At 33.0% G+C, this 20,306-nt stretch overlaps 1 protein-coding gene across 1 annotated transcript in view; it reads right to left on the reverse strand.

Annotated features, from left to right (window-relative positions):
• Positions 1-250: 250 nt before the first annotated feature.
• Positions 251-20,306, reverse strand: part of LOC143066252 (von Willebrand factor A domain-containing protein 5A-like) — a 39,817-nt gene continuing 19,761 nt past the window's right edge. Inside the window, exons 10-18 of the mRNA XM_076239243.1 lie at positions 18,854-18,971; positions 9,384-9,551; positions 8,025-8,187; positions 7,514-7,660; positions 4,779-4,794; positions 4,306-4,475; positions 3,379-3,474; positions 2,191-2,321; positions 251-1,767 (exon numbers count right to left, since the gene is read on the reverse strand). Of these exons, the coding sequence (XP_076095358.1) occupies positions 2,272-2,321; positions 3,379-3,474; positions 4,306-4,475; positions 4,779-4,794; positions 7,514-7,660; positions 8,025-8,187; positions 9,384-9,551; positions 18,854-18,971 (928 nt within the window). The 3' untranslated portion in view covers positions 251-1,767; positions 2,191-2,271. The remainder of the gene's footprint in view (positions 1,768-2,190; positions 2,322-3,378; positions 3,475-4,305; positions 4,476-4,778; positions 4,795-7,513; positions 7,661-8,024; positions 8,188-9,383; positions 9,552-18,853; positions 18,972-20,306) is intronic.

Here is a 20,306-nt window from a genome sequence, read left to right on the forward strand (position 1 = left end):
CGAACTCATGCCCATTTCTTTCCAGAGGTTCATAAGAGGCTTTAAAAGGTATTTCCAGGATAGTACATGGCATTTGTTACTCTGTTTAATTTACAACATACATTAATTTATTAATTTAGTTAATAAGGCATTGTTTACCAGGTGAGCGATTCAGGCTCTTGAGAGCCTCTTGTTATATTGATTAGACGGTTGGTTTCCCAGTTTGATTTGTTTTACCGTGAGCTAAGGTTTCGTGTTGAAGATAGTACTTTGAACTATAATGGTTTACTTTTACAAATTGTGACTTGGATGGAGAGTTGTCTTATTGGCACTCATACCAAATCTTCTTATATCTATAAACAGGAAAAGTCACTTTGGCATAGTTGAATATTAAAAAGGTTTGAGAAATTTTATGCTAATAAAAAACACATTTACCAATAACTATTCTAACAATCATAACAAAATAACTATACGCACATGTCAAGATAAACAAAAGAGCTATTGTAACATAGGACAAGGTTGCTCAAGTTTCTATTTAAAGATAACATCAAGATAACTATTTTTTTGGTTAAATAACTTTAAATATTTCTCATGGTTGATAATGTAGTTCTAGAGGGGCCTTTTGGCTTTGTTAATGTCAAGGATCAAAGGTAACTTATCTTCATGTGGTTTATGTATTCAGGCATGGTTAATATTGAGTTTTAGGGGGGACATCACTTCATGTGAGGTATGAATTCAAGCTTGCTTAATTAAGAGGTACAGAAGAGGTTTACTTTATGTGGTTTATGAAAAGTTAAGTTAAAGTTCCAATTTAGCTTTCAACATAAGAATATGATTAGAAGCAAAAACACCAAAATTAAAGTCAAACTGTTTTTTTTCTCTAACATATATGTATAGATTTAAGCTGTATTTTTAGGATATTTGAAATTATATAAACCTTTTTAAACCACTTTAAACTGGTTGCTAAGAAACAGAATATACAACATAGACCCAATATGCCACCATTTTCAGAAGGTCTATGGTAAAGACTAACAACATGACAAATTAAGAGAAATTTTGGATTTGAGCCAAAAATACCTCTTATCACCCCTTGTCCTCTGGCCCAGTAGTTTCAGAGAAGTTATTTTTTGTAAAGGTTATCGGAGGACAACAAAAATTAATGCTAAATGATGAGAAAAGCTCACTTTGTGCCACATAACCTAAAACTACAATTCACACATTGAAATGCTTTCTCCTTGCACTTCTTCAAAAAATAAAACAAAAGCAATTTAAACATTTCAAGAACTTCCACGTTCTTATACTTGAGACACTGTCAGTTATACTAGTAATGAACTGATATGGTATTAGCTTAAATTTATCAGATATATTGGATGTAATTCACAAACTGCTACTTATGACACATTGCCATGCAGAATAATGGCAGATACATAATATTTACATGCATCCGGCAAAATATCTACTGACGTTAACTATGCTACACGTTGTCTTACAGATCACTACCACAAAATATCTACCATTATCAATACGTAGCATTATATAATATTTACATGCACATTAGTGTAGGTTAATTATAGTGTTAACTATATCAATAAAGACCGTTTATCAATACATAATAGGCATATTTTCATCCCTGATATCATTTAATAATTTGATGACACCCTGTCCTGACAAGTTCTGTGACTCTAGCCAACTCATAGCTTTGCTCACAATAAACTTCAATTCATCAGCATGTTTCTCAAGGAATTTCTGCAGGAACACTATAACATAGGCTGTGCACCAAACATCCGACTAAAACAGTAAAAAACATAAAATTATAGACAATTAGCATAGGCTGTGCACCAAACATCCAACTAAAACAGTAAAGAACATAAAATTATAGACAGTCTTACCACCTGTGGGGAAGCAATTCCTTATACAAAAATTTATAATTGATAAGGATAAAAAATACTTGATTTGAGTTTTGTAGTAATAAGCATTGTATTTGAGTTTCATAACATTTGATTGAGGCAAATCAAAGTTAGAGAACGAAAAACCAACTTTGGCACAGCAATTCTGCACAATAAACAGTCAGACAAGGTTAAAATTTGCTTACCCTCTACTACAGCGGGGGAATAAATAGAGAAATATTTTCATACTTATATAATATCTGTATTGTTTATTACAATTAATAAGTTTGAACATCTTATAGAAGGGATAATAAAATATAAATACCTTGTAACTTTTGAAACTATCAAATTTCTTTAAATTTTCTTCATTTGTTCCCAAGAACTTCACTAAATCATCTGAATACTTCTATGGTCCATCAAACTGCTGCAGATCCACTAAATTCATCATAATATCACCTAAAGTAGAAAAACAAGAAGTTGAATTAAAGTTGTCTTCACTTGGTTCTCTACAAAAGAGGCATATACTGTAAACTAACTTATTTTTGTGGATACTTTAATTTGCTTTTAGTCCATTAAAGCCCCACTGCAAGACAAATTTTAAAATTACATGACTTTTGATATAGTTTTTCAGTTTTTTTCAAAGAGCTGAAAAGCATATTTGAATTTAAGAAAATACTATAGTTCATGATTTGTTGTTTGGGGAAAAAAAGGCCTGGTGGGTGCGGGAAGGATTGAAAATTTACCAATTAATTTTAATTGACCTAGCCTTTGGACCATATATTTGTATAAAAAACATCTATAGTTCCAATCATAATGTGTAGTATTTATTATTTAAATAGACCACAGGAACCTTCTACCAATCTGAAATTTCATGTCAACAGAGTTCAATAATGAAGAAAAAACTGAAAAGAAATCTTTCCGTGCATAAAATGATTAATAGATCTGAGAAACAAGATAAACCACTTAACTTAACATCGACCAGTGAACCATAACAATAAGGTCAAGATCAGATGATACCTGCCAGACAGACACATACACAAAATATAGATGACCTATTGCTTAAGTATATGAGAAACAGACTAAACCACAAAACTTAACATCAACCACTGAACCATGAAAATAAGGTTCAAGGTAAGAAAAGGCTGCCAGAAATGTACATTATTCAACCATTCCATACAACAAATATAGTTGACCAACTGTTTATAGTATTTAAAAAAGGGAACTAATTTTTTAAACATTTATCTTGATCACAGTTCCAAGAAACGAAGATGAGGTCAAGTGAACGCTGCCTAATGGACTCGAAAATGACCAAAGGACAACGAATATATGACAAATGGGCACTTAGTAAGTCATCTGCATACCAGGTATGAACTCCCTGGTCTTTTCCCGTCTGAATTATAAAGCTTTATACAAATAATATATGCAGTCAGTTTAGCATCCCTATTTCTACGGACACCAAGTGATGACAAAAGCTCACATGGACTTTAAGGCCAGGTGAGCTAAATTGTCATACCATATTTTTCTGATCCCGTCTCTATACATTGTTCTGGACTACATCCCCCTCCACAAAGTCTCAGTAGCATGAAGAGTGTATCACAATCTGTAATACCTACAAAACATACATTCAATATTAATTCAAACAAATTCCCGTCTTTGCCAATCCTATTTTTCATTTTTCAAGATGAAATATCCTACATATCTCTATTTAAAATCATTTACTAGATGAATCTCATTCATGAAGTTCATAAAGTTCTTGGCAATATGATTTTAAGGCATTGTTTGCATGAATACTGGTAACAAATTCCAACTCTATAAAGCGCTTTTATACGAAAATAGTTTCAGCCATAATTTTCATTTTGTTTAAAATTTGAAAGCTTGAACAATCTGGTAATGAGGAACTTATTTTGCTGAAAGAAAAAACGCTAGAAAAACTTATTCTTCTAGCTAATGTGATTTTAACCATATACGGTAGTTTGCTGCATGTTTTGTAGTTAATCTGCATGATTACTTCCAAGCACTTCTAAAATTTGCTACACACATATACACACTGATAATCAATAATTGAAAGTGCCATTTGCTGCACACACTTTTAAACTTACCATATTCATTGAAAATGCCATTTTCTGCACACACTAACTTACCTTATTCATTGAAAATGCCATTTGCTGCATGCACTAGCTTACCATATTCATTTAAAGTGCCATTTGCTGCATGTACTAACTTACCATATTCATTGAAAGAAGCCATTTGCTGCATGTTCTTACTTACCATATTTATTGAAAGTACAATTTGCTGCACACACTAACTTACCATATTCATTGAAAGTGCAATTTGCTGCACACACTAACTTACCATATTCATTAAATGTGACATTTGCTGCATGCACTAACTTACCATATTCATTGGAAGTGCCATTTGCTGCATGCACACACTAACTTACCATAATCATCAAAAGTGCAATCATCTGCCAAATATTGTCCCCTGTGTACAAGTCTTTGTTGATCAGGTGAAAGACATACTTTGTCCTCAATGACGTGCTTGAAATCTAAAATAGTGCTACTACTTTTTTTTAATGCAAACATTGCATTGGTTTGTGAGATCATAAATGCACTGATTTTAATTGACAGTATAAGCTGATAATCAAATTTCAATTATTTGTATGTATTGTGTTTTTGAATGATAACCATGCCCTAAAAATGTGTATTTCAAACTACTAAATATTACTTTCATGATATTGATGACTAAATGCTCTGTACGTATACACAAAACTAATCGATAACTAGAATTTAATATTGATATATATTTAAAGAAAAGCTTTTGACATCAAAATCTTAATTGATTTCTAAAAAAAAACCTGGTATTTTGTTTTTCAACCAACAACAACAAAAAGTATATCCAATAAAACTTACTTACCTTTTTGACACTTTTTCTGAAATAAGAAAATAACAAAAAAATCAGATTTATACTTTATGCTAATACATCTAAATATGAAACTGTAGACATAATTTTTGTTTTGCTCATCGTCGTCATAATCAATAAGGAAAGAAAGATATGTTCTGCAGGGACAACGTAGAGGCTATAAGGGCCTAAAATGGCACCAAATTTACAAAATAATAAATATTCAATCAGAGCAGATTCAACAAAGGATTTTTAAAACATGAAATGAGCTTCTGAGTTAGAAGCAATATCAGTATTTAGTTCAAAAATAATCTTAAATCAATCCTAATTCTATCTTATTCATTCAAATGACGTCATTTTTCATTTTTTTGATGATCTGTTTTACAAATTCAAATGACGTCATCATTTTTTTGTCATTTTTTATAATTTCAAATATGACGTCACTTAGCGTTGAGGTTTAAAATTATTCGGATGTGTCTACATTTTGTGTTGCAAATGTCTGGTTATAGTTCTATCATGTACAGCTTTTGTTTATTAATTTTATAAATCTACTGTTTGCTAAAGTATACATTATTCTAAATAATAAGGATGTTCTGGTAACTCACAGAAAACCCTGACTGTTTTTGTCACAACTTTTTTGATCTTTCGGTCCTCGATGCTGTTCGACTTTGTGCTTGTTTCGGCTTTCAAACTTTTGTATCTGGGCATCACTAGTAGATCTTGTGTGGATAAAATGCACTTCTGGCGTATTAAAATTTTCAACTTGTTGCCTTTTGTTGGCTGTTATTCGTGTGTTTCTTTGTCAATTGTAGTCTCCAATTTATTTATATTGTAGTCCTGTGGTGTTGAGTTGTCATTTTAATGATATATTTCACATGGTTATAAAAGGGGAGGTTTGGCATGCCACAAAACCAGGTTCAACCCGCCATTTTCTTTTTAAATGTCCTGTACCAAGTCAGGAATATGGCCATTGTTATATTATAGTTCGTTTCTGTGTGTGTTACATTTTAACGTTGCGTCGTTTGTTTCCTCTTATTTTTGAGTGTAAATTCACATTGCGATAAGACGTGTCACGGTACTTGTCTTTCCCAAATTCATGTATTTGGTTTTGATGTTATATTTGTTATTCTCGTGGGATGTTGTCTGATGCTTGGTCCGTTTCTGTGTGTGTTACATTGTAGTGTTGTGTCGTTGTTCTCCTCTTATATTTAATGCGTTTCCCTCAGTTTTAGTTTGTTACCCCGATTTTGTTTTTTGTCCATGGATTTATGAGTTTCAACAGCGGTATACTACTGTTGCCTTTATTTAGACCAACATTAAAATTAAGTTTGTTTTCTCACACCCCAACCTACTGAAAAAATAGCAGCCAACTTAACTTTTTGTTTGTTTTTCTTAATTTTTTTTTATCAAATCCAGAAGTTTGAGATCATTCCCGAACTGGTTCCGTATTAAAAAAAATTCAACATGGAATAAAAGATCGGCATGACAGTGTCTTGCTGATTGCTAATGGCTGTTTTGCCAGACAAACTTATGCCTTGCGACGTCAGAGCCCGTCCTATATCAAAATGTGGATATTTGCCTGGCCAAAATGGATGTGCTGCTTCGTTGTGTCAGGAGGTGACTGACGGCATTGGATCCATGTAAATTGTTTTCTAAGAATATAGTTCAATAACTTCTCAATGTCACATCAAAAATTTGTGAAAAACTAAAGGGAAGTTATCTTCCGAAGCACCTGAGTTCATCCCTAGTTTTAGATAGGGTTTGTGTTGTTTATACTTTAGTTTTCTATGTTGTGTCATGTGTACTATTGTCTGTTTGTCTTTTTTTATTTTTAGCCATGGTGTTGTCAGTTTATTTTCGATTTATGAGTTTGACTCTCCCTCTGGTATCTTTCGTCCCTCTTTTTTTTAAAGATATAAAACAGTCACCAAAGTTTAATGAAAACTGCTCAAAGCACCGTAAAGATATTGTTCGAAAACAGGAACATCGCCCCTTTGCATGAATGAAAAATCCCATAACTCAGAAATGTTAACTCTAAAACTTTTTTAAAATCGAAAGGGAGCATACGTCAATAGATATAAACAATTCACCAAATTTCATGAGAACTGCTGAAAGCATTTTTGAGTTATTGTCCTAAAACTTGAAAATCCCCTTTTTATAAATGAGTTAAACCCCAAAACTCGGAAACTTAAAATAAAAAAATTATAAAAAACCAAAAGGGAGCTCATGTCAATAGATATAAACAATTGACCAAAGTTTCTTGCAAATTGGTCGAAGCGTTTTTGAGTTATGTCCGACATGTTGACGACTGACAGATCGACAGAGGTATACCTTAATATGTCCCGTAAACAGGCGTATACAAATCATTGATTTGGTCCTTTTTTGCCCCAAATTCCTGCATGTCTAGGGCATTACCCCCAAACTCAATTCCAGCCTTCCTTTTGTGATATGGAACCTTGTGGTACAATTTCAGAAAGATCCATACACTTAGACACAAGTAATTGTCTAGAAATTAGAAAAATGCTTCTTTTTGCTCCTTATTCCTAAACTGTTGTACTAAACCCCCAAAATCAGTCCCCAGCAGTTTCAGAGGAGGAAATGTTTGGTTAAAGCTAAAAAGTTCCTTCTATATTTTACAACTATTTACTTTCAGCAGGATATAGTGTTGGAATGACATACAAAGGCAACAATTGGTAGGGGCATTAATAGAGAAAATATAAAGGAAATGTGACATTGAGATAACACAATACCTTGATCATTGTAATGAAATAATGTTTTGAATTTACTCACATTAGTGACTGGGAGTTTGGTTTGCACATCCACTCCTACAAAGGCTGTGAATCTGGATATAACTTTGGCTGCTGTACTTATCATGATGAGCTTCTCTTTAGTGTCGTCTATAAAAATAATAATACAACCTTTCAATAACACACATTTCCTTAGGTGTCGTCTATGAAAATAATACAACCTTTCAATATCATAAAATATAATATTTGTTTTCCAGTGATCAGGGACAAATATTCTTTCAAATAGTTTTCTAATTGTCACGCTAAAAATCATATAAATTCAGATAGTTACTCTTGAAGATTAAATATGAAAAGTGACTAAAAATAATCTGAAGTCTGTGGTTTCAGTACATCTCTTTAAAATTCAATTTCATTTATTTTATTTTTGTTCCAGAAAACACACAAATTTGAACTCTGCGAAGGAACAATGACAAATGTCAGCTAAAAATATTGAAATATTTCTAAAGATTATTACCTGATAATGGACCATTTTCTAGCTCTTTAATTTGGTGTTTTGCAGCCACACGATGAATTGGCAAATCAGGATGTAAATAAGATGAGGTTTTGATATCCATAGTATGAGCAAGCTGTTTTCCCGAAATAAAACCTTTCAGAGTTACTGACCCTTCAACAGATTTCTGGAAAGAAATGCAATCAAGTTGAAACAAACAAAAAAGTATATTCTAAAGGAAATATGATGGGGACGAAGTCCCCTATTACAGTAGAAAATTCAATAAAAAAAAAAAAAAAAACAAAAATCGGGAAAATTTCCCGAATTTTTCATTGTAGTAATGAAGTCAAAACCGTTCAAATTTTTTTTTGTCGTGTTTTTTAATTTCCGGATCTGCGCAGAACACATAACTCTACTTCCTTCTTCCGGTCTTGTTGTCGTGAGACTTTGATTAGTCTAGTAAAATGCAAGGAACACAATACCAATATTTCATTTTTAATCATTCTTTGTCTTTGGTATGAATAAACGTTAGGCCTACCTGATGCATTGCGTTTCTTTGTTTACATTGAACATGACGTCATAACTTAAATAACGTCACAAGTAAAATCCCTAACAACAGAACCAAAATCGGAAACGTTACGGTACTTCCGTATCTTTTTTTTAACAAATATTTAAAATACAAAAAAAAATAATTTAAACAAACTTCGTCCCCATTTACAGGTTATGATAAATAATGTAAATTTTAAAAATTGAAAAATTATTGTTTTTTTTTTATGAATATGGACATTAAAGGTGAAATAAGTCTATGGAATACATTCAGAAAGCCAAACAGAAATTCAAATTTAAAACATTACTGATAAATAATCAGAAGTTGATTTCTTTATAAGTTAAAACCAAAAAATCATAAACTAAGAATAAATTTGGAATATCTCTTTCAGAATAGAAAATATTTTCACATGCAAGCTATTCATTTATAATTTAGTTAGTTGTATCATAATATGTATAAATGTAACATAATTTTGATATTCAATTGAAATAGTTCTAAATGTAATACAATTTCATAAATAATTTAAAGAAATACATAATTAATAGACTTTGCTTACACTAAAATATAACTAAAGACAACCAGGGGTGAAGTTGAGATCATGGGACAAATATCACAAATGACGATTGATTTAGGCAAAAGTTCATAATGACCAGTGCTTCGATACAACAAAAAAACCAAAAAAAAACCCGATATGAAACCAAAAGAACATAGAGACAATAATTATATTTGATAGAGTATTGAAGAAGTGTAGTTTGTCTAGTCTGTCTTGTTACATTCCTTCAAACAAATACAAACAGTTAAAAAATAAAATATACTGATTAGTCAATGATAATTACCGCTTTATTTGTATTCTGAATAATAGCAAAAATGGAAAGTCTATCACCATTTAATACATTAGGTTGTTGTGAAGGGATATTTGTAGCTGTGCATCCTTTAGGAAGATTCCATTCCAACACAATTTCTGCCAAACTGTCTTCCATTGAAAACTCTAAAGCTCTAATCACCTATATAATGAAAGCAACACTATATGGGAATCTTTTTAGGGTCAGAATTGCTTTTCTGAATTAACCCTCATCATTGATAATATATATGTAGGACTCAAATCTATGGTGGGTTCCAAATCTTTGGCAGATTCCTTATTTATGGCAAATATGACGTCATGCCATCCCAAATCTATGGCAGATTTTTTAAAACCCTAATCTATGGCAAGTTTTGTAATTTCCTTATCTATGGCGGACTTTTGTTGTTTCCAAACCTATGGTAAATTTTGTGCAAATGGGAAACAATGCAGTATATATACGACCAATGACTTGACTTAAACAAGTGGAAGTATACGACAACGGGAGCATATAAACATTTGTGAAATAAACTTTCCATAACAGTCAACCAATGATGAATTCATATATCCTAATACAAACTGAAATATTTAAATGGTGCGCCCGGTAAAAATAATATTTTTTTAATGCATGGTACCTGTATGGCCCATTCATTAAACCAACTAGTTCAAGTCCCTTAACAAACAAGAAGGCAGGTTTTTATATAACTAGAGGCTCTCAAGAGACTGTGTCGCTCACCTTGGTCTATGTGCATATTAAACAATGGACACAGATAGATTCATGACAAAATTGTGTTTTGGTGATCATGATGTGTTTGTAGATCTTATTTTACTGGACATTCTTCTTGCTACAATTATCTCTATCTATAATGAATTTGGCCCAGTAATTACAATGGAAAATGTAATCTTAAAATTTACAAAAATTTATGAAAATTAAAAAAAAAAAATGACTATAAAGGGCAATAACTCCTTAAGGGGTAAACTGACAATTTTGGTCGTGTTGACTTATTTGTAGATCTTACTTTGCTGAACACTATTGCTGTTTAAAGTTTATCTCTATCTATTATTATTATATTCAAGATAATAACCAAAAACTGCAAAATGTCCTTAAAATTACTAATTCGGGGGCATCAACCCAAAAACAGGTTGTCTGTTTTGTCTGAAAATTTCAGGGCAGATAGATCTTGACCTGATAAATAATTTAACCCTGTGAGATTTGCTCGAAATGCTTTGGTTTCAGAGATATTAGCCAAAATCTACATTTCGCCCCTATGTACTATTTTTAGCCATGGTGGCCATCTTGGTTGGTTGGCAGGGTCACGCACACATTTTTTAAACTAGATACCAAATTGATGATTGTGGCCAAGTTTGGTTAAATTTGGCCCAATAGTTTCAGAAGAGACTATTTTTTAAAAGAATACTAAAATTTTAGAAAAATGGATAAAAATTGACTATAAAGGGCAATAACTTCTTAATGGGTCAACTGAAAATTTTGGTCAGGTTGACTTATTTGTAGAATTTACTTTGCTGAACATTATTGCTGTTTACAGTTTATCTCTATCTATAATAATATTCAAGATAATAAGCAAAAACTGCAGAATTTCCTTAAAATTACTAATGTGAGGGCTGCAACCCAACAACGGGTTGTCCGTTTTGTCTGAAAATTTAAGGGCAGATAGATCTTGAACTAATAGAGTATTTTACCCCACGTCAGATTTGCTCTAAATGCTTTGGTTTTAGAGTTATAAGCCAAAATCGACATTTTACCCCTATGTTCTATTTTTAGCCATGGCTGCCATCTTGGTTGGTTGGTGGGGTCACGTCACACATTTTTTAACCAATATACCCCAATGATGATTGTGGCCATGTTTGGAATAATTTGGCCAAGTAGTTGCAAAGGAGAAGATTTTTGTAAAAGATTACTAAGATTTACGAAAAATGGTTAAAAATTGACTATATAGGGCAATAACTCCTAAAGGGGTCAGGTCAACTGACCATTTCGGTCATGTTGACTTATTTGTAAATCTTACTTTGCTGAACATTATTGCTATTTAAAGTTTATTTTTATCTATAATAATATTCAAGATAATAACCAAAAACAGTAAAATTTCCTTAAAATTACCAATTTAGGGGCAGCAACCCAATAACGGGTTGTCCGATTCATCTGAAAATTTCCGGGCAGATAGATGTTAACCTGATAAACAATTTTACCTCCGTCAAATTTGCCCTTAAAGCTTCGGTTTTTGAGTTATAAGCCAAAAACTGCATTTTACCCTTATGTTCTTTTTTAGCCATGGCGGCCATCTTGGTTGGTTGGCCGGGTCACCGGACACATTTTTTAAACTAGATACCCCAATGATGATTGTGGCCAAGTTTGCTATACTTTGGCCCAGTAGTTTCAGAGGAGAAGGTTTTTGTAAAAGTTAACGACGACGGACGACGACGGACGCCGGATGCCGGACGCAAAGTGATGGGAAAAGCTCACTTGGCCCTTTGGGCCAGGTGAGCTAAAAAAGACAACTTAAAATGAACAGTTTGAATTCTCACATAATGTTATTTTAGTTAATTATTTTTTTTTATTCGATGACAATTCTAATCAAGTTGGTATCAGGTAATTTGATCTTTCTGTTTATAAACTTTGCCAGACGTAAAATATATTTTATAAATCCTTTTATAAAATTTCCGGTACTGAAAACCATCGATGTCCTTATTCATCGCGGGCTTCGGTCGGTACAGCACATTTTGTCCCTCTTTCGGATAAACGGCCACATCCTCCTTTAAACCATCTGCAAAATGTTGGTGTTCAAATCCATCGGTTCCGTCGTATTCGGCAGCGACGATGTAATATGGCATTATTTAATTGTGACGTTATGAAAAAGATCTGCCATAGATTTGGAGAAAACAAAAATCAGCCATAGATTTGAGTTGTTTGGCGTATATAACGACACATTTGCCATAGATTAGGAATCTGCCATAGATTAGGAATCTGCCATAGATTTTGAACCCGCCATAGATTTGAGTCTTCATATATACTATAAATTCAAAAAATATTACTTGCATTTATCATAGCTGTTTTTAAAGAAAGAACATGCAAGATTATTGCGATTTCGAGAAAAACTGGATACAGGTATATGTATCAGATATCAAAATGTGGGTTCTTATTATTGTGATACTCATCCAATTAGATTATTCCCATTAAAAATCAAAGTGCTAGTAAGCACAGAAGGGTAAAGATTTCTTTAATTTACACGTATCAGTGGGAAGAAACATTAAATATTGCGTTTTCAATATTCTAGACAATGGGAGATAAATCCAAAGATGACTATAACAATGACATCATTTATATTCTTAAAACAAATATTAGAATCCTGCGCCTTGCAAAAGTTACGTAATTTTCTTGACAGGTGTATCACTATTTTGTGACGTGAATAGCTAAGCACATATTACAGTGATAATTTTCTGGAAATGTTCATGGATAGGATGTATAGAATGTTATAATCAATGCACTATACTTTGTGTATCAAACATTTACAGTATTCATATTGAGAGTCAACTTAATTGATAATCATATACTTTCGATGCCTCTGCTGGTGGACTATTAGTCCCCGAGGGTATCACCACCCCAGTAGCCAGTACTTCGGTACTGGCATGAAAATACGGATTTTTTTGTGTTATTAAAATTTACTGTTACAAAATGATAGAAATTATTATAAATTAAGGAATGTATCTCCCTCATGCAAAGATCTGATTCCTTTCACGGATTTGGCTATACTTTTTGGACCTTTTGGATTATAGCTCTTCATCTTTTATATAAGCTTTGGATTTGAAATATTTTGGCCACGAGCATCACTGAAGAGATATGTATTGTCGAAATGCGCATCTGGTGCAAGAAAATTGGTACCGTTAATTTTATTTTCACTTCAAACAGGAAAAAAATTACTATAACTATTTGTCTAATTATTTCCCTGCAACTTTGGCCGCTCTAGCTGAGATGAAGTTTTGGATATATCAAAATGGGTATTGTGTATGATGTTATACATCAATATACATTGCACGATTAACTTTGCCTTATAATTTCATGTCCATGTTATTTGTTTCCAAAAATAAAATCACTTCAAAATGAGCTATTTTCAATAATGAAATAACTTCTTGTTAAAACACCCTTTTTTGTTCACCTGGTCCAAAGGGCTTGGCCAAAATCCTAATTGGGGTATCTAGTTTAAACTAGACGCTCTCAAGAGCCTGTGTCGGTCATCTGTTTTTACTTATGCTTTGGAAATCATGTAAATTAAGGTTTAAATCATAATTAACAATTGATATTATAATGATATCTAAGATAAAACTGCAAAACTTCTGTAAGATTTCGAACTCAGGGGCAGCAACACCAACAAAGGGTTGTCGGATTCATCTGAAAATTTGAGGGCAGATAAATCTAAATCTGATGAACATTTTTGTCACCTGTGAGATTTGCTCTAAATGCGTTAGTTTCAGAGATATAATCTATAATATAAACTAGATACCCTTATGATGATTATGGTCAAGTATGGTTAAATTTGTCTCTGTAGTTTCAGAGAAGAAAATTTTTGTAAAAAATTACAAAAATTTACAATTGTTAAAAATTTACTTTAAAGGGCAATTACTCCTAAAAGAGGGACGAACTATACCAGAGGGACAGTCAAACTCATAAATCGAAAATAAACTGACAACGCCATGGCTAAAATTGAAAAGGACAAACAGACAAACAATAGTTGACATGACACAACATAGAAAACTAAAGAATAAACAACACGAACCCCACAAAAAAACTAGGGGTGATCTCAGGTGCTCCGGAAGGGTAAGCAGATCCTGCTCCACATGTGGCACCCGTCGTGTTGCTTATGAGATAACAAATCCGGTAAATTGTCAAATTCGGTAGGTCACATTTATGAAAGGGAATGGGATTGTAGTTATGACGTAAGGAACATATCCGATATCATTTGTGAAACGGTTATTCCATAACGGTCAACCAACTCGTGATGGCGTCCGTAAAATTTACGAAGAGATGATTTCAACTTCACCATTTGGAACTCTTGATTTAATGGCTTTCTTATGATCAACGACCCTCTATCAAGAAAATCATGATAGGAAATGCAAGCACGGGAATATCGTATCAATTGGGAGATATATACACCGTATGCAGGTGCTGCTGGAATGTTGCTACTTAGAAATGGAAAGTTCACAATTGGAAAGCTGAACTCATCTCTTTTTTCGTAAAGTTTTGTTTTCAATCGTCTCACATTGTCAATTTCTAGATGTAAGTCAAGATATGAGGCCGACTTAATTGTGTCTGTTGTATCCTTCATCTCTAGTTCATTGGGATAGATGCATTCGACATAGTCACCAAATTTTGAATTATTTAGTGAAAGAACATCATCTATATAGCGGAAAGTAGAGTTATCTTTCTTCCTAAGAAGTTCCTGTATGAAGTCAGCCTCATAGTAATAAAGAAACAAGTCGGCAAGAAGAGGGCCACAATTCGTTCCCATTGGAATGTCGATAGTCTGTTGAAAAACACGTCCTCCGAACGTAACAAATATGTTGTCAATCAAGAAATCAAGCATCTTGATAATGTCAGTTTCAGAAATTTTTTTGTTTGAATCGGAGTGATCCTTTACAAAGTAGGATTTATCCCTTCCTAAGACAAGATACTTGTATCTTTGTTGGCCATTCTTTTTTATGAAACAAAGCAATACCACTCTTTCAATTTGTCTTTTAGTTTGGAATGTGGAATACTTGTATAAAGTGTAGAAAAGTCTAATGTTTTAATACTATTACAAGATGAAAGAGAGTTAGATCTTTGGAATTTTTAAGTATCCACATCTGATTCACGCCACCTCTAGAATAGGCAGTTTCACAATAACTTTGAAGCCCGTCTTTGATTGCTGATAAAATAGATGTTAATAATTTAGAAAGAGCTTTCGTGGAGCACTTGGCAGACCCAGTAATATACCGTTGTTTGTAAGGACACTTATGCAGTTTAGGTATCCAATACAGTGATGGAAAATCCAGGTCATCATCTTTGGTTGAAATTCCGAAGGAACATAGAACAGACCTATGATTATCGAGGATTTCCTCTTTGGTAAGTGTCGTGAGGGTATATGTTGGGTTTCCAAGTGAATTGTCAATACCTATTTGTTTATCAAGCAGTTAATGTAATGAGTTTTACACACAAAAACGATGTTGTTTGGGGCTTTATATGCGGGGATATTTGTCATGAAGGTAGGATAAGTGTTTTGCAACATTAGGGTCTTTAAAGATTGACGTAGCATGGGCATTGATAGACCCATTCAGTTTCTTAACTCTGAGTTGTAGCAACGACCTCACTGCCTTAATCCATTCGGAAAGAGTATCTACGTCTTTCTCCTCACGCTTAGCCAATTGCCTGGCATAATCCTCGACTGAATCCATCTATATTTTAAAGTTGTATTTCCAATTGATGGATTTCGGCTCACGATATTTCGTAGGGAAGTGTTATTAACAATGTTGAGGTCACCGGTAATAACGTGGCCAGCCGGATTATATGTGAATTGGGAACTATCACAAGTGCAATCAGGAGGTTTAGTTAGAAGTTGTCAATACTGAGATCCTGCAAAACGTGTTTGTAATTAAAATTTTTTTTAGTTGCAATAGGTTTAGTATAGGTATAAGAAATGATTGGTACAGACTGGTCTTTGAAATAAGGAGGTTTTTTCGATTGAACTAATTTATGATGAAGGATATTGCCTAAATTGACGCCATCGAGACCTTTGTTGGCAAAAGAAAGATTAAGGAAAGATCTTTTCTCTTTTTCATCTTTTCCAGTGCGGACTGGCTTGAAAAGTCTGTGACTTGCAATATCCGAAATTATAACTGTAAGTTTATATTGGTTTGAATGAGGGTTTGTAACATTGGTTTCTTAACATAAATTGAACAGAGAATGACGTTTTGAAAGGGTAATGAATAAAGTTTCGTGCGAATGTGATGAATACCTAACGGCTTTTGCATAAATGGCAGCAAGTCATTAAGGTAGCACAATACAAAGATTTTTCATCCAAAATCAGACATCTTTAAACTGATGTAATTCCACTCATCTTTCTTTAAATCTTATAAATGAGGTACCAAACGAAAGAAGAATGATTGTTCTTTCGAATTGTGATAATTTCATTATGACATAATTATTACATAATTAATTGTTATGTAATTAGTTGCCATTCTGTGATGTCAATACTTGAATGAATTTAGCTTCTTTATTCTTCATAGCATCCTAAAATTTTTTATAGATTCTTGCACAACACAGTTTGACCTCCAAAACTGTGTCTCAGATTTTTCCTATTGAATTTCATTCTCTCATATATCTTCAATGAAGTTTGCAACATCAATTCATTTAGAGACCTATAAATTCAATTGGGTATAAAAATTGTTCTATTGATGTTTTTGGAAATCTGAGACACAGTTTTGGAGGTCAAGCTGTGAAGTACAAGAATCTATAAAATATTTTGGGATGCTATGAAGAACATAGACGCTAAATTCATTCAAGTGTGGACATCACAATATAGCGACTAATTACATAATAATTAATTATGTAATAATTATGTCATAATGAAATTATCACAATTTGAAAGATTAATCTTTCTTCTTTCTTTTGGTACCTCATTTATAAGATATAAAGAAGGATGAAATGAATTACATCAGTTTACAGTTGTCTGATTGGGAGTGAACAAATCTTTGTATTGTGCTACCTTAATAGAGACATCATGCAAAGTAGGTGAATCATAATTACGATGACCATGACTGCGTCTACGTCGACGAGTAGAGTTGAAAATATTCATCACATTCACCGAGCTACACGAAGGACTAGATAGAATACCTATACCATCAATTTTGTCATTGCAACCATATGGTGTCGCAGTTCCCAATTATCTAGTCCAGTAGTCCTCTTTTTGTCTACGGAGAGGCTTGGAATGATTGAAATGCTGGTAAAGAATGTCGTTAGCATTGAGTTTAATGTCTGATCTATGACCATATATACGTTTGTTTAGCCTTCCTTTCATTTCACCGACGTATACCAATCCGCAAAGGTTGCACTCTAATCCGTAGACGACATTAATCGATTTACAATTCAGATCATCGTAACTTATGGTAAAATATGACTTCTTAGTAAAATTTCTAGTGAATTCAGCATCTATTATTAAAATTTCACAAAGGAGTCGACTAACAATTTTGGTCATGGCAACTTATATGTCGATTTTACTTTGGTGAACATTATTGCTGTTTACAGTTTATCTCTATCTACAATAATATTCAAGATAATAAACAAAAACGGCAAAATGTTCTTAAAACAACCAATTCAGGTCAGCAACCCAACAACGGGTTGTCAAATTTGTATAAAAATTTCAGGTCAGATAAATTTTGACCTGATTAACAATTTTACTCCTTTCAGATTTTTTTAATGTTGAAAAAGTTCTATGCGATTCAAGTATGTAAAATGTCTAATACCGATTTTTTTGTAGGAGAACTTTTCAACTGAGGCACTATACAGGCGTCAAAAAGCATCATTATGGAGTAAAGGGGAAGGTGTCAAAGGCGTCATTATGGAGGAAAGGGTTAAGGAGTTATTGCCCTGTATAGTAAATTTTTATCAACTTTTCGTAAATTTTGTAATCTTTTACAAAAATCTTCTCCTCTAAATCAACTATGCCAAATTTAACCAAACTTGATCACAATCATCATAAGGGTATCTAGTTTAAGAAATGTGTCCGACGACCCTGCCCGCAAACCAAGATGGCGGACATGGCTAAAAATAGCACATAGGGCAAAATGCAGTCTTTAGCTCATTTCTCTAAATCCAAAGCATGTAGAGCAAATCTGACAAAATAAAATTGTTCATTAGGTCAACATCTATCAGGCCTGAAATTTTCAGACCAATCAGACAACTAATTGTTGGGTTGCTCCCCCTGAATTGGTAATTTTAAGAAAATTTTGCAATTTTTGGTTATTATACTTAACATTATTATAGATAAAGATAAACTGCAATAATGAACATCAAAGTAAGACCTACAAATAAGTCAACATGACCAAAATGGTCAATTGACTCCTGAAGGAGTTATTGCCGTTTAAAGTCAATTTTTGACAATTTTCATAAATTTTGTAAATTGTTGTAAATTTTGTACTGTAGCTACTGGGTTCATTATAGAAAGAGATAATTTTAAGCAGCAAGAATGTTCAATAAAGTGAGATCTACAAACACATCACCATCACCAAAAACACAATTTTGTCATGAATTAATCTTTGTTTGATATGTACATAGGCCAAAGTGAGCCACACAGGCTCTTTAGAGCCTCTAGTTTTTATAAGTGACCTCATTGAATTAAAAGGAAATAATTATAAAAAAACTTTACTTTATCTGATCCTTGTTTCAGTACTGACTAATGATAAGTTTGAAGACATTCAAACCTTGGCTTTCATGTTGTCTTTTTCATCTTTGATAAATGTTGCTCTTCCAGCACCAGCTTTAGCTACATTTTTGATTAGACTTGTAGAAGCTCCATGACCAACTCCAAATGTAAATACTCTGTAATAAATTGAATAAACTCATCTATTAATACAAGTACAATATCTTGTTCCTGATTTTTTTTAATATAACATTAGTATTTCCATTAACTAGAGTCTCACCAGAGCCTGAGTCGCTCACCTGTATTTCCTGATGCTTTGGAAATTATGTACGATTAGGTTAAATCATAATTAATAGTATCAGATATAAGATATTATAAGATACTATAATGATATCTAATATATATATCATAAAATATTTCCATACACCAAATATAGTTAACCTATTGCATATAGTATTAGAAAAAAAGACCAAAACTCAAAAACTTAACTATAACCACTGAACCATGAAAATGGGGTCAAGGTCAGGTGACACCTGCCAGTTCGACATGTACAACTTACAGTCCTTCTATACACCGAATATACTAGACCTATTGCTTATAGTATCCAAGATATGGATTTGACCACCAAAACTAAACCTTGTTCACTGATCCATGAAATGAGGTCGTGGTCAAATGAAAACTGTCTGACAGGCATGAGGACCTTGCAAGGTACGCACATACCAAATATAGTTATCCTATTACTTATAATAAGAGAGAATTTAACATTACAAAAATTTCATTTTTTTTCAAGTAGTTACTGAACCATGAAAATGAGGTCAAGGACATTGGACATGTGACTGACGGAAACTTCGTAACATGAGGCATCTATATACAAAGTATGAAGCATCCAGGTCTTCCACCTTTTAAAATATGAACTTAGCTAACGCCGCCGCCGTCTGATCACTATCCCTATGTCGAGCTTTCTGCGACAAAAGTCGCAGGCTCGACAAAAATCAATCCCAATCTTTCTTTTTTGGAATCGAACCTTGTGGTACAATTTCAGAAAGATCCATACACTAACACAAAAGTTATTGTCATTTATTAGGGGATTGCCAGTATCCCTGCAATAATAACATTCATCAAGCTTCTTAGTGATCGGCATTGTATGAGAATTTAATTTGCCAAATAATTCATGCAATAAAGTGTCATAGTTTTCCAACCACTCGCTCAACGTTTGACCAGAAGTGACAATGCCCCTAAACGCATGAATAATGTTCACTAAAACCATACTGAAAGTTATCTGAAGTATGGCTGCAGTAAACCTTTGGCATGTATATGGTAAAAAATATAAAATGTTTTTACAAAGTTCCGGAGCACCTGAGATCACCCCTAGTTTTTGGTGGGGTTCGTGTTGTTTATTCTTTAGTTTTCTATGTTGTGTCATGTTTACTATTGTTTTTCTGTTTGTCTTTTTTATTATTAGCCATGTCGTTGTCAGTTTGTTTTAGATTTATGAGTTTGACTGTCCCTTTGGT

This window comes from Mytilus galloprovincialis, chromosome 3, assembly GCF_965363235.1.
Source record: "Mytilus galloprovincialis chromosome 3, xbMytGall1.hap1.1, whole genome shotgun sequence".
Taxonomy (NCBI): Eukaryota; Metazoa; Mollusca; class Bivalvia; order Mytilida; family Mytilidae; genus Mytilus; species Mytilus galloprovincialis.